Below are 15,013 nucleotides of genomic sequence, written 5' to 3'. Positions count from 1 at the left end.
ACAAATAATTTATATATTCATAGATCAATTTGCATATCAATTTTTTTTGCTTGTCTAGGTGTATATACCCTTTTAACGCAAGCGAGAATATCAATTTGAGAGACTGGTGACTATAGGCGAGAGGTACGTGGTATTGAATTTCATCCATTCATGAAAATTTGTGTATTTATACATCATAACTTCTAGAGAATAATGGTAATTGATTGGCAAGGTTTCTCGACAGAAATAAATCTAAACACAATCGCATTTGAACTATTTTTGATTATGTAATTGAGTAAAATAATTCTATTTCGTAGATTGTACAGGTTGTTTAAGATAGTATCTACTATTTAAGGGACTGAAATTCAAAGGAAAACAAAATTATAAAAACAATTTAGAAATCGTGTAGAAAAATTATTATATTTAAAGTCGAAACAAGCAAGAAAATGTTAGTTTTTACATTGTAGACATTTAGTCACTATACTATTGGCTTTTTCTACTTTCTTCTGCACTGTATTAATTTGCTGCATTTACCTAGCAAGAAATGTATCTTCTAGAAAAAATTGTACTGCAGTACTAAGTCTCAAAAATCATAGTAACATTTGAATGAAAAATATGAAAATTTTTAGTTTGCATTAGTGTCGTCGATACAAAGAACGTAAACAGTAGTAGAGATGATTCGATACATTTTATAGAGAGAAAGCGCAGAGTTTTATCAAGGGGTTACTCTATAGTAACAAGGTCGTAAAGATACAGGCCTTTGTCACAAACTTAACAGTTTCCAATCAAAAAACAAGTTCTATGAACTTTAATTTTAAATCAATATTAATTTTTTCTTATTACTTGACTACAACAGCAATGTTGATTCTAGTCAAACTAATTGACAAAATAATTCGATTACGATCAAGGGCAGAGAGATATAGAGATCAAGTGTATTGAACAGTAAAATGTAAGAAAAGATTAAGCGTTTTTATTACTTTTGAAAGCTGTTTTTAATTCAAAGAAAAAGATGATTTGACACAATAATGATTTTATTTTTTAAAAACGACGAATGTAAATAATTATCATATTATACTGTAAAAAAAAAGATACATTTATGCTTATAAAACTGTGTTAATTAATTATTATTTCATGTAATTGTGTTAGTAATGAATTACAAAATTTTACTTTGAGTTGCCATTTTAAGAATACCAAGAAAATACCCTTTGTAAACACTTAAGTAATCAATGGATATTAAATTTTATTCCAAGGCAATATAATAAAAGTAATTGGAAAAACTTACATCTGGATGTTCTTTAACGGGAACATAAACTTTCTCCGTTAATGTTGTGATTTCGCCCTCTGGTTCTGGCAAAACCAGTGGTTCTTTTTTGACACCACTGATTTGAAATAGACTCGCTCGCACTTTTGCGATTTCTACAACAGAAAATAAAAAACATACGATTTAATATTTTCTATGCACTTAAACATTAATTAGAAATTTGTTGTAAAACTAATTTCTTAAGATAACTAAATGCCGTAAATAATTACAAAATCATGTACTAATAAAGATCCTTCGAGAGTAAGAAACATAATAAGGCTTTGGAGTATTATAAAATATTTTTTGAACAAACATATATATAAAAAGAACAATGACGAATGACATGAAACACTTCGATGAAACATTTTATCATCAAGAACGTTATTATAAGTTCATACAAAATGTCTATAAATATATATTGTTTAAACTAAGTACCAAACGATACCAAATGCGAAAGAAAAGTACCAAGATTATCTTCATTATTTCTCATGCAGAATCTAATAGTGCAAAAGAGACAATTTTCTTTTAAATGTTTCAATGTCATATCGAGCTCATTTTCTGTTTATAAAAAGTAAATTATATATTATTTATTCTAGCTATGAGGTAAGCTAAAAATGTAAACGTTATCAATTGATAGTACTATGTGACTAAGACTGTAATAACCCAAATGCATTACAAAATTTTTTACTTTTTATACATTAATAATGTGTTAACTTGTAAAAAAAAAAATTCTATTTGTAGAAAAGTCTGTATGTGCCACATTTTTTAGTTGTAGAATGAATTGTATCTGCCATTCATTTAAATCTGCAAATACAAATCCTGTTAGTCCTCAAATTAAATGAAATATAAAAAATCAAAAATATATATTTTAAGTACATTTTTTTTATTTTCCAATAATATTATATATATATTACACGCCATGTAACAGTTAAGAAACAATAATAATAGAGTAACGATAACATTGGCACTTATATTGTTTTCTACAGAAACGACGTTGGACATACCAATAGCGCCATCTTTCAACAGTATTAGTAACTGTTTATAAAATGGAACCGCACTTATATTGTATACATACGCACTTATACGGTAAGAGAACATTTAAATTGAACAACAAAACAATGATCAAATGTCATTTTTACAGATGAGTCCAAGTTCAATCGATTCAATTTTGACAGCAAAACTTACGTGAAACGTCACGTAAAAGAAGAATTAAACAAAACTTGCATTAAATCCACAGTCAAAGATGATGGAGATTCGATACTTGTCTTGGGTGCAATGAGCATGAATATAGAATCGGTCTCATATATCACGATGAGAGAATCATGGACCGGTTTAATTACTTGAGCATAGTTAGAGATGCACTGTTTCCAAATGTTAGTGACAAAATGCCCGATAATTAAATCTATTAATCCTACAACGACCCGAAACATACGACTCGAGTGGTAAAAGAATTCCTAAAAGAACAAGGTATTAATGTAATTAAGTGACCAGCCCAGTTCCCGGATTTAAATCTGACATATGTGGATCAACGTCAAAAAACATGTGAAGGTAAATAGACCGAGAAATTTAACGGTATTGCACAAAGTTATTGAAAATAATTGGAACGATATAATAGATATAATACAATCCGTGACAATAAGGTGAAACATATGGAATTACGAAGTACTCGTAATACGTTATGTTTGCTTGGTTCGATTCAACAAATTGTATTATTTTTGTCCGGGAGTAGTTAATATTAAAACGATGGAATGTGCGTTCTGCGACGTTCCGAAGTGAATGCTCGGTGCGGTACCATGAAAGTTAAAAGAGTGTTACTCGGTGGTATACGTAGGCTTCGTCGTAGCAACAATGTAAACACAATCGATCCAACGACTCTGTGTAAGTACACTTGAGTTGGTAATTGTGTATTATGAATGAACAAGGAGGTACTTAACACATTGTATGCGAGACGCGTACTAGTACGTTTTTCCTAGTCTGTCGGTAGTCTGTGTATTAGATAGGTGTGTGCGAGTACTTAATATTAAGGTTGGCAAGCTTGAGCAAGTACTTAAGATACCTATCTGAAGTCTCGGGTAACTTGATCGTCTCGGATAGTCGATCGTTTTGAGCAGACTGGTATGTTTCGTGTGTGGCCTAATACAGTTAGACTAATTCGGAAGAGATAGAAGAAATCGACGTGAAACACAAATTGGAGTAGAATGAAATTGCTTCGTGGCTATTTAATAACTCATGGATAGGTACTTCTCTAAGTAACAGTACTTTCTAAATATTATACATAGAGAAAAAGACACGAATGCTTTCGGTTAGACTGGTATGGTTGATCGTGATCGTAATATTTTTATGTAGAAAACACAATTGTTCAATATTCTCTGACAAATTAATGACTAAGAATTATTAGTTTTTCGAATAATTTTTTCTGACAATTTAGTCGTAAGGATGTTTACAAGAGTGAATATTTCAGCCTTTTCGTTGATGAGAAGGATATTTATATAAAGACAGGTACTCTAGATATCGTCACAGGGTTGTTAAGATTTGGTATGGGTTAGGTCAGTTATTTCAAATGTGAAGCAGGAAATGTCTCAACTATAACAATTTTTAAAGACTAAGATCCAAGAGCAAATACTAAGAAAAGGGAAACGCTGCGATCTCCATAGAAGAATTGTTCAAGTGGAGAATTTTGTGAACCTCCACAATTCCTCTTATGAAGCTTCAAAGTTGAATTTAGAAGTTCATCGAACAATATATTGGATCTTTTTGTAATGTTTTTTCCCTACATACCAGCTACTTTGATCAGTGTCTTAATCGATGATTTCCCCTAGGTTAATAAATAAACACGAAAACATTAGTATCCAGTTTAATGTTTGGCAATCTGTGTCCACCCAAAATCAGCGGTGATGAAGAAATACTTGAGTTTCGAGATTTAAAGAGTTCTTAAGGAATATTCGACTTTTGTAAGCTCAATGTCCACTTTCGTCCGAAAATAGAGGACATTTATTTGCAAAAGACGAGGATGAGGACTTTCGTCGTGATCACATCGAGCAGAGGTTTCGATAACCTCACCTATCGAACAGTGCAAATTCTGTCTAGGCATGGTTAATTAGACAGTATTGTTCGTCCACGAAAAGAAGGCACAGCATGTCAACATCCCCACTCTAGTTCTAATTCGCTGAATCCTCTACCACAGGCCTACCCAAAATTGGCTCCAAAGCCGAAAGAGCTTCTTCCACTTTGCTTCCATCGATCGAAATATTCAACTATCTTTCCACTCTTAGCCAAGTACCTGTCGCTACCTCTCACCGACCATTCGAACTCACGTTGCGTTATTCTTTTCTAAACTATTCCTGTCTCTTACGACTAATGACAGTGGCGGAAGACTAAACGATGCGAGGCTGTTGCGTTGGCCGGCATTGGCCAAAAACGGTAACGAAGACCGACCACGATGATCCGAGTAAGAATGAATTCGTAGGTAAGACGCATTGGCGTAGACTCCTAATAAATGGATCGAGTATTCGTAAACGAAATAATTTGCTTACGATTTATACACTTCCGCTGATTCGATACGTTGCACGTAATGAAAAAATAAATACAATTCAGTATGCGTAATAATTATCAATATTTTGAAAACTATTTACAGCGAAAAGAACTAATTTGTATTTATTAAAAATAATATAAATCCGCTTATATAATAATTCCTGTAAAGAAATTAAAATTTACACGAAAACATGTATTGGTATTGAAACAAATGTAACTTTTTAATAAATACAAATTAGTTCTTTTCGCTGTAAATAATTTTCAAAATATCAATGACTGTTACACATATTAAATTATACTCATCTTTTCGTTACGAGGAACTTATCGAATCTGTGATGGTATCTAAACAGGAACGAAATCGTTCTGTTTCTTAATAGCCAATATTTTGATTTGAAGACTACGCCAATGGCCTCGGTATTCTCTCTCGCTCGGTCTCGCTTGTACCCGTTGATCTTCGTCGCTGTTTTCGATTCTTGCTTGCGGTCGTAGGAGAGGCAATGAACTACAACAGGAGTGGAGATGTAAACACGTTGTGTCTTCTTCTCGTGGCCAAATAATACCTACACTAAACAGAAAAGGAAGCGATGCCACGCTGTGGACAGTGTCCCGGCTACCAGGATACAACGCAGCACACCCTGGAGGTGTGCCCCACTTAGACGTTTGTACGCCATGTTCTAGTGGAAGTAATTAAGAGGGATCTCTCGTTGCCGAGCATGATGAGGACCGTGCTCCGTAGCGAGGGAAATTTCTAACTGTTCGGTTATCCGTTTTTGCGTAAACAGAACATTGAATTGTTGCTTCTAAGGAATGTTAATAAATATTGTAAATCTATCGAATTCATTCCCTCTAATTTTAAGTATCGACTACTCCATTTACGATTAATCAGTGTTTTTTCTTTTTATTCCAAAGAGTTTACCTCTGTTGATGAAATAAATTAAAAATTATTAAATACTTCTCGTTAATACGCTGGGAATTAAAAGCCACGAAAGATTATACGTAATCGGGAATACTTTATGCAAAATCCATAAGATCTTGGAAAGTTTGGAAAACGACAACCCATCGCTTTCTCACTATAATGGAAATTTCGAGTTTTTCAACTTACAATTATTCCAACAATTTGTCTATATGTATACTCGATTGAAAAATACGTTGGTCACAGTACTACAGATGTCGCTTTTCCGATGAAAGTTGATCCTTTCCCAGGTGTCGGTGAAGCACGAGGAAAACTATTATACCGCTGAGTGCTCGATGATGCTTAGGAAGAACCACTTGTCTTTTCAACAAGGATCATTCAGTTGTTGTAGTGATTAATGACACAATGAAGTGTACTGTTGCAGCTTTAGTGATAGTTGGTCCTAATATTAGTTCTCGAGGAATTGCAAATAATAGTGGAATATCATAATCCAGTGTCTTAAACGTTTTACATCGTGATCGTTTTCATTCCGACATCGTTGTGTCGGATACTCTTTTACAACCGTTTAATTTTTTGTCAGTAAGTGACACGACAATTACAACACAATCCATCATTTCTGCATAATGTGTTATTCTCTGACGAGGCAACATCTATAAATCGCAGTCAATCAAATAAATGAAACTTATATTATTGGTCCCAGGAGAATCCTCGTTTCGATAGATGGAGCATCAACGCCCCTGGAGCATTAATGTATGGTATTGTTTGATAAAAAATAAAATCATTGGATTTTATTGAAGGAACATTAACTGAAGTTATGTAACGTTTTTGAAACATTGAAGATCGAAATTTATTTGAAAGAATTGAACATTTATTTATAATACGTATCCAGAAATGCATGAAACAAGGACAGCACGTTGAATATATTTTGTAATTAAATAAGTCTTATTTCATTATTCATCTAACAAGGAGAGCTGGCACTTGTGGGGTTGTTAACTTTTTTCAAACATTTCTGGTGTTTCGAGGAAAAATTAATATATATAATAATAATGATAATATTTCCAATAATAAATTATTCAGTTATCCTTGTAATATTTAGTATTTAGAACATTGTTTACAAAACAAAAAACAAGTTTTCGAAAACGAGATACGAATTATAATACTCTTAGTTATATTATAGATGGTCCACAATATGCAGAATTCAATTCAAGAATAAATTTAACATTTAAGCCAATAAAATAAGTTCGTAGGAACATACTATACAGGTTATCCCGTAGCATGTGTGACTCAATTCACGAATAGATTCTACACATGAAAACAATAAAAAAAAAGTTCACATAAATTTACGGTCTATTCGACCTTGTTTTCAAGTTACGATGCGTTTTTTTGATACACCGTATTTGCTTACCTTCGCAACAAATCTTCGAAATGTACTCCTTGCATTTAAACTCGAGCCTGGAGACGTTTTACCATAATACTGCTTTTCAATAATTCATACGCGAGATTAAGAAAAAGTATTTACAAAATAGACAATTTAGTTTACAGAATCTGTCTGCTTGATGTTTGTTGCTTTGAATGTCAATTTTTCTACAGTTTTAATTGGTGATGTGTAGGTGGTGGAAATGGTTAAGTAGTAAGGGAAGATTTTTGCCTATACACGTTGCCTATGCACGTTGCACCACGTTGCACCACGTTGCACCTAATGTCGACTTGGAAATTTCCCCGAGTTGCAGCTAAACGTATCAGTCAAATGTCTGGTAGCGCCAATTGCTTTATGGCTGCATCGGTAATAAACCAGTTTCCCAAGTTCTTAGTCTTCCTAATTAATTTTGCTCCTTAACACCAAGATACAACTCTTCATAGCTTGAAAACAAGGCTGAGTAGTATTTATGTTTATATGAACTTTTTGTATTGTTTCCATATCTAGAATCTACTCCTCAAGTGGGTTCCACGTGTTACGAGACACCTTGTATATCCTTGTATAGCCGAGACACATTATTTCATCTTGTTTCAAAGTTGTAACGAATTATATATGTAAAATTAATTTTTTCGACAAAGTGACTAATGTAACAGATTCCATTCAATAATTTGTAAACAATATTCGGCATATATAGCGTACAAATTCGCTGCCTGTTCTGTAAATACAACGTGTGTCATAGTGATCCATGCAAATGCTAGATCATTAAAAAAGTGTCAATATTCTCATGAAAATACATGATTGAAATACACAACTCGTATAACTGGTAGATGATCAACCTGTTGTTATTATAATAGTAATCAGACTGTCACTCACCTTGAATCAGTCGTGTACTAAGAGGGGGAAAAGGGTGGTGGAGATTGTGGTCCACCCTGAGTAATGATAGTCAGAAAGGAATGCCGTTAAGAGAGTTGAAACACTAATAGTTATCAAAGGAGAAGAAAAATTCGTCAAACGAAAAATGTATTGTTGTATAATATGATGCGTTGATCAGTAACCGAGATGCATTTGCCCATCACTTTATTGCATTTTGTGAAATTCATTTTCTTAAGTAAAAATTATAAAATTTGATTCAAAAGGACAATAAATGTCTACTTAAAAACCAGAAAAAACGAGAACTCAATACGAGTCATAGTTACAAAGATAAAAATTCAGTTGTGCGGTTTATTAAAATACGCAAAGGTCAGATACTTTGACGTCTTGTATATTGTAAACAAATTTAAAACCAACAAAATTATAACATATGCCTACACCTCGAGTACGAAAAAGGATTGAATTGGAGTGAAATTCAAATTTTTTGTTCCAACTCAAAAAAAAGGTCAAATGAAAGAAACGTTTATATGAACTTTAAAATTGTTTTTAAGTACTACATTTTTTTCTATATTGCATTAGAGCACATCATATTTATACTTTCCTTGTACATCGTCACGATTCTTTATCGATAAATATGTGCGATACCATTGTTAAAGACAATAAACTAATTAATGAAAAAAAAATCCAAAAGAAGACGAAACTAAACTGAACTACAAATAAAAATAAAATGATTTGTTATGTCACGCCAGAATAAATGTCTATCTAAGCGTAGGCAGTAATGTTGGAACAGTGTTGGTATTAATATAGTTAAAGCGTTTTATGACATCACCGATGGCGTAATCAGAAAGACAACGATCCATGACACAGATCGCATACTTGAAGGAGAAGATCATGTTCTGAGAAAGTATACGGTTAACTTGTGGAAATTATTTACTGGCAATTAAACTCGAGTAACAAAATGTTTCAGTTAAACGTGATTACAATCTTGAAAAATATCTAAACATTTTTATATTTTGTTCCAATTCTAATCCTTAATATTATTATCAACAAATTTCCAATAAATATCAAAACATTTGTGAAATCTAGTGAATTGCAATAATATTCGTACAAAAACAGAAAAGGATAGAAAGTCGGTAAGTAAATATTAAATTATGTAACAAGGCTGTTCACGTCAACGGCAGTACACATTGCGAAAAGTGTTATCCGATTAATGTGAATGAAACAGCGAATTTAATCGAGCAGATATATTCAAGATATACAACAAGAATTAATAATGAAAAACATTGTTCAAAACTGGATCGATCAAAAACAGTTGGCTAGCTTTAAGGATCACCCATGGTTACAGGACCGTGTCGTATCAGGCCACGACTGTCCTGTCGCCACTGGATCTGTTTGCGGGTTAGAATGCGGTTTACTACACAGCCACTATAATTCCCGCGGGCTGTCCAAGCATTCTTGCTTCGGACATTATCTGCACCGTATAAGGAAAAAAAGCGACAACGCGTTGCTTGCACTGTTCCGGCGACCAGGACACTGTGCAGCACATCCTAGAGGTGTACCCCGTATGGATGGATAAGTGCCATGTCCTGGAGAAAATTGGAAGGGACCTCTCGCTGTCGAGTGTAGTAAACGCTATACTTGACAGTAAGAGGACTGTGATTTCCTTCTGTGAACTAATTATGTTACAGAAGGAGACCGCGGGAAGGGGGCGTGAGCGCGTGGGCGTGAAGCCACCTCCCCAATCGCTTGCTAGCCCCTCCCCATTTCTCGGGACAATGGGAAGGGGTCTAAGATACTTCGACCCCTTTCACACCGGTCACGGTAACCGGGGAGTGTGTTGTTTCGTGTCGACCCGATATGCGAGTCCGGGCATGGGTAGATAGTGTGTATTGACTTCCACTGACTTGAAGTCACGCGGGACGTCACAGGGGGCAAAGAGGGGACTGCCCATCCCCACCCGAGGCGCACGTCCTGAACCTTAGCCACGCACTCTGACATAGTAGTAGGAATAGATTTCAATCGCGTCCCTATCTCAATATGTATATAAATATAAAGCTTGGAAGCTATAAACTACTGAGGTTTAAACTACAGGTGGAGTAATAAAGATGACTTTGAAATATAACTAATTTTCTTTAATCAAATAGGTTTTATGACACCATCCGACTTAATTCTAGTCATTTTCCATAAAAAAGTATTAAGCCATGTTTCTCAAGAGAATTGTTTCCAATTAATTATTTTTGTTCCAGAAAAGAATTTTACTTAGTTCTACTGGTAATTATTATATAACCTTTCCTAGCATATTGTAAAAAAACTAGCAAAAATTGTGGTCTTGTATTAGATATAATGTGGTCCTGTATTGTGTAATAGTAACATGTTGCATCTACGCCAATGTGGATCTACCTGCTGTGTGTTTTTCATTAGCTCTCTCTATCTCGCTACCTTCTTCGTCATTCGATCCATTGTAACTACAGCGACGAATAGCGAACCAGAATTGAATGTGTACGTGAGAATAGGTATACCCCTTCCACTTTTCTCGCATTCCTGCCACGAGACTTCAAGTCAGCGGTAAAGAATACGTGACTACGCCGATGGCGGAAGAGAGGAGAGCCGCTTACTCTTCCGTTCCTCCTTTCACCAAGGTAAAGTCGATGAAACTGCTGGCAGCTATGAGTTTGGGCCTTACGCCCGCCCACAGTGCAGCCCCTTGGATGAGTGATGGCGTGGCAACGTGATTGTGACCACTGCCGTTACGGGGACGACGAAGAAGAGAAGGATTTTGATTTAAGTCACCAGCATCAACCCCCTCCCCCTCACATACACAATTAATTCGTAATGAATATGAAGAAACTGACGAGAGTGTAAATCAAGTAGTTCGTCGTTTTATTTTTCTAAAGATGGTACCACTGTTTGATGAACATTCGTATATTTATAGTTCAAAGTTAAAGTGTCAGTATCTTTTTGGCAATGAAAAAAACAACAAAACTTATTGGACAACTTATTATATTATCATCCGTTTCCGATTGAACAGAAACCGATGTCATCTAAACGAAATGTTTAATCTCACAATCAGTACGTCTACTGTAATGTAGATACATTTGTTATATATTTACTTAAAGATAACGTTGAATGGTCAGTTCTAAAAATTCATCCACAAATATCACATTTTATTTTAAAAGAATCTATCGAGATATTATGTGTGATTTATTGAAAACTGAAAATAATACAAATCAATTGAAAAAAATCAAATGTATATTGCCCACCCAATACATTACTATTGGTCGAGAAACTGCCGTCTGCTGTAATGTCTTATATTTATAATACTCGCTTAAATAGTCGATAATTATTTCACCAATAATCATTTCATAGATTTCTATATTAATCGTTAATGAAGTAACAATATTAATTTACGTAATAAATCAAAGTAATAATTAAAGTAGTATTAATTTATATAAGAATTTATAATGTTAGTGTAATTTGTTAGTGTAATAGTATCATTAAAATACATTAGAAATGTGTAACGATAACTTATACATTATGATGACTATTACATCGTTTTTTACACAAAGAAACAAATATGAAAATAACGATACATCATTAGCGAGACTGTATAGAGAACAGTACACATGTAAGTACATAGTGTACTCACATATTGACAGTGGTTGAATAAACATAATAAAAATTACATGCACTAGAAGTCAACATCGATAAGTAAACGTTATCTATGAAATGATTGACTGCAGTGATTTCAACGTGTCAATGAATGTCATCGAAACTCGGTGTCGGTAAAGTGTTTGTTGATGAGATAAAGTAACCCATTTCTTTTATGTTATGCAGTTCTTTATCCAGCATATGTGTGTATATATATGCTTCGTCAAACATCAATAATAGATTGTTACAAACAAAATTCAATGTAATGTTACCGAAAGTTTGTTTACTAATACTCGAAAATCAAGGTCGAGTGTTCCAAGTGTATCAATACCCAAGTAGTACGAGCTTTAGATGGTATCCGGATAAAAAGAACTGTATATTTAAGATATCAAGAGATAAGATACTTGAACTACCGTGAATTACGGCAGAAATGAAAGATCAATACGGGAGATGGGAGAATGTAAAAAATTAAGATAAAATATAAGAGTTGTTGGGAAAAATGAAAGGTTGGTCATCCTACTGAGAGGGTAATCAACTAAGACTAACTTGCACAGAAGTCACACTCAGAATATGATACATAGTACACGGCCTGTAGACCAAACAATGTTTCATTATTTAATTACTTCTCGGAGGACACGTAATACTTACACCACACCCGGTAGATAGTGTCATTAAGCATTCGATGTTTAACATAGATTCGTTATAATACTAATATTGATTAATTATGCGTTTAGCATATTAATTCTTATTACACTATAATTTGGTTGATTTTTATACGTTTGGTTCTTTTCAAATGAAACTTCTATCATTGTATTTATGAGGGTTTTCTAATTAAAATGAAACCAAACACATTATATTTTTATAGTTTGGGTTATATTTACGTATTTAATAAGTGATAATGATTTTCATGTATCACGTATTAAATAAGTAAATATAATCCAAATTTTCAAATCGTATTTGATCTTATTTTAACCAGAAAAACAGGTACCTTACAGGTACGTTAATAAAAGTTCCATCGTTGCATTAGTGTTATCTCACCAACATTTGAATTCAGAACAGGTTAAATTTTAATCAAAGGAAAATAATAAAGTTTAAATACTATTAAGGAATTTGGAATCCATTAGAATAGTTTCTAGAATTTAATAAGCAACGATCAAAATACCAACTGCTATATGGAAGGAACTCTTTTTGGTTCAAATGTATTATAAGTAATTATGTGAAAGATTGAAAAGAAAACAAAATATGGAAATAAACAAAAGGATACATTGATTTATAAAAAGAGGTAATCTTCATTTTTTCTTTATCACTGCATTAAACTGTGTATCGATTCAAATTACCTTGCACTCTGCACCAATAAAAACTTACAATTAGTGTTCTGAACGTACATACGAACGTACTTAAGGTTAAAGGGTCAAACAGGCCGCAAAAGTTAATCGATCGGACCGCGTGTTTAACATGTTTAGACTAGATGATCGTGAAATCGTCTATCATAATCTTAACGTCAAGTAATAGAATATAAAATTTGTATCTTTATGTTTACTATGTGAACGCACCGTTGCTCGCTCTTCACTTGGTGCTCACACGAATACGTAACTCCGTGCAATGTGATCGTTAGAAATACGAACGCGCTCGAATTAATTCGGACGAGTTTTATTATGCCCGAGTTTCCTTTCAACTTACTAAAATTTTGTACTCTCGATATTAAATTTGTGTCGTTTTCACACATTCGATTCAATTTCTTTTCGTATTACGCACAGATAGATGTAGATTCGATAACGACATCCACACTTCCTGGACTTCGAGACAGATTTTGAATTTTCTTAAAATTTGTATAGATTGTAGTTTTTAAAGATATTTGAACAGTCTTGAAAATTTGTAAATTAGTCTTGAAGATTTTTTCAAAGTTCCAAGAATTGTCGATAGTACATTTGTTTGAAAAATAATACTTTCGTTCAATAAATTATAATTATCGAATTGAGAATCGAACGAGAATGAACTTTCGCGTACTTACGTGAAAGTCGAAAAACTATCAAATAAAAATTTACTCGGTTTAGAAAACGGTTTGTTATATTGGGTTGTTCGGAAAGTCATTTCGTTTTCCAAAATAGAGAACATACAATTTAATGAAATGTTTATACACTCTGAAAAAATCGCGTTTCATTTTCACCAAAATAAAAAAAAACGAAATGACTTTCCGAACAACCCAATACAATTTCCTTGAAATTCTTTGGAATGTATACTTGTTCTTTAATAGCGGATGGAATATTCGAAAACGTGCAAAAGTATGGAATGTAGTCCTATTTGTGTTCTTTACAGATTAGTTTTCAAGAGGAATACTTTCAAGTGAACCATATGAAAATTAATTGCGGTTATCGGTGCGTCGATGCGTACCAGCCCAGCTGTGAGGTAAATACAGTGGATCAAATGGTTCTGGCCATTTAAGGGGAAAGTTACGATGCCTCCGGCTACCCTTTCTCCTTCAAAGCTTGTTCTCGCGCGCGCTGCGCGTCATAGATGCGCAGAAGTATTGTACCGTTGATTGTATTACGGAACGATTTCAACCTTCTGAAGTATCTAACTCAATGTTGTTCAACGTAGGAGCCCCTCGTGCGCCTAATTCCCCTTTCAATCGTTCCTTGCCCACATGACATACCTACATTGTCAGAGAAATCGCCTAACGCTAAAGAAGCAGCCATAACAAGTTAGCGTTTCCGTTATAAAAAAAAAAGCCTACACTTTGTACATACATGCATATGTATGACTTCGTGTTTGAACGAGAGTGGGAAAACTCCAGAGATCTCGCACAGCCTCACTCGGCAGCGCTCACTTCACGAGCGAGGTATGTCAAATGAAACACCACGAAATAACAATGTTCTTACAATAGATCGTGATAGAAAATCACAAAACTATCGACAACATCGGTTACTTCACAACGACTCACAATCTATCGCGTCTAAGTTACCGGTATCGGAATTAATTGTGAAAAGAATGCGATGTATTTAATAAATAACAGTTCAATCCTTAGAGAATAAACTATTAGGTTGTTCGGAAAGTCATTTCATTTTTTTTTGGTGAAAATGAAACACAATTTTTTTAGAGTGTATAAACATTTTATTGAATTATATATTCTCCATTTTGGAAAACGAACTTTCCTAACAACCCAATATTTTACATATCGTAACTTACTGTCAGGATATTGTCATTTCATAGCAAGTTGTGTGACATATTTCGGAAGATTGAAGTTAATTGAAGTCACTTCGTAATTTGATCAGCAGTATAATGATTTTGTACATCTACATATATATATATATCACACAGCGCGTAGAAGAATGTGCTGTGAAGGAGAAAGGGTAAC

At 33.8% G+C, this 15,013-nt stretch overlaps 1 protein-coding gene across 22 annotated transcripts in view; it reads right to left on the bottom strand.

Moving 5' to 3' along the window:
* How (protein held out wings) overlaps positions 1-15,013 on the bottom strand; it is a 130,821-nt gene that overhangs the window by 74,322 nt on the left and 41,486 nt on the right. For all 22 annotated transcript variants that reach the window (XR_012992681.1, XM_076316119.1, XM_076316113.1 and 19 more), the window contains one exon: positions 1,262-1,395. Coding sequence is in view for 18 of the 22 variants with exons in the window: in XM_076316119.1 (XP_076172234.1) it covers positions 1,262-1,395 (134 nt within the window). In the remaining 4 variants the exon portion in view is untranslated. The remainder of the gene's footprint in view (positions 1-1,261; positions 1,396-15,013) is intronic.

The sequence above is a fragment of the Ptiloglossa arizonensis genome, chromosome 7 (genome assembly GCF_051014685.1).
Source record: "Ptiloglossa arizonensis isolate GNS036 chromosome 7, iyPtiAriz1_principal, whole genome shotgun sequence".
Taxonomy (NCBI): domain Eukaryota; kingdom Metazoa; phylum Arthropoda; class Insecta; order Hymenoptera; family Colletidae; genus Ptiloglossa; species Ptiloglossa arizonensis.
The sequence above is the reverse complement of the archived record's forward strand: the minus strand, read 5'-3'. Positions and strand labels throughout refer to the sequence as shown.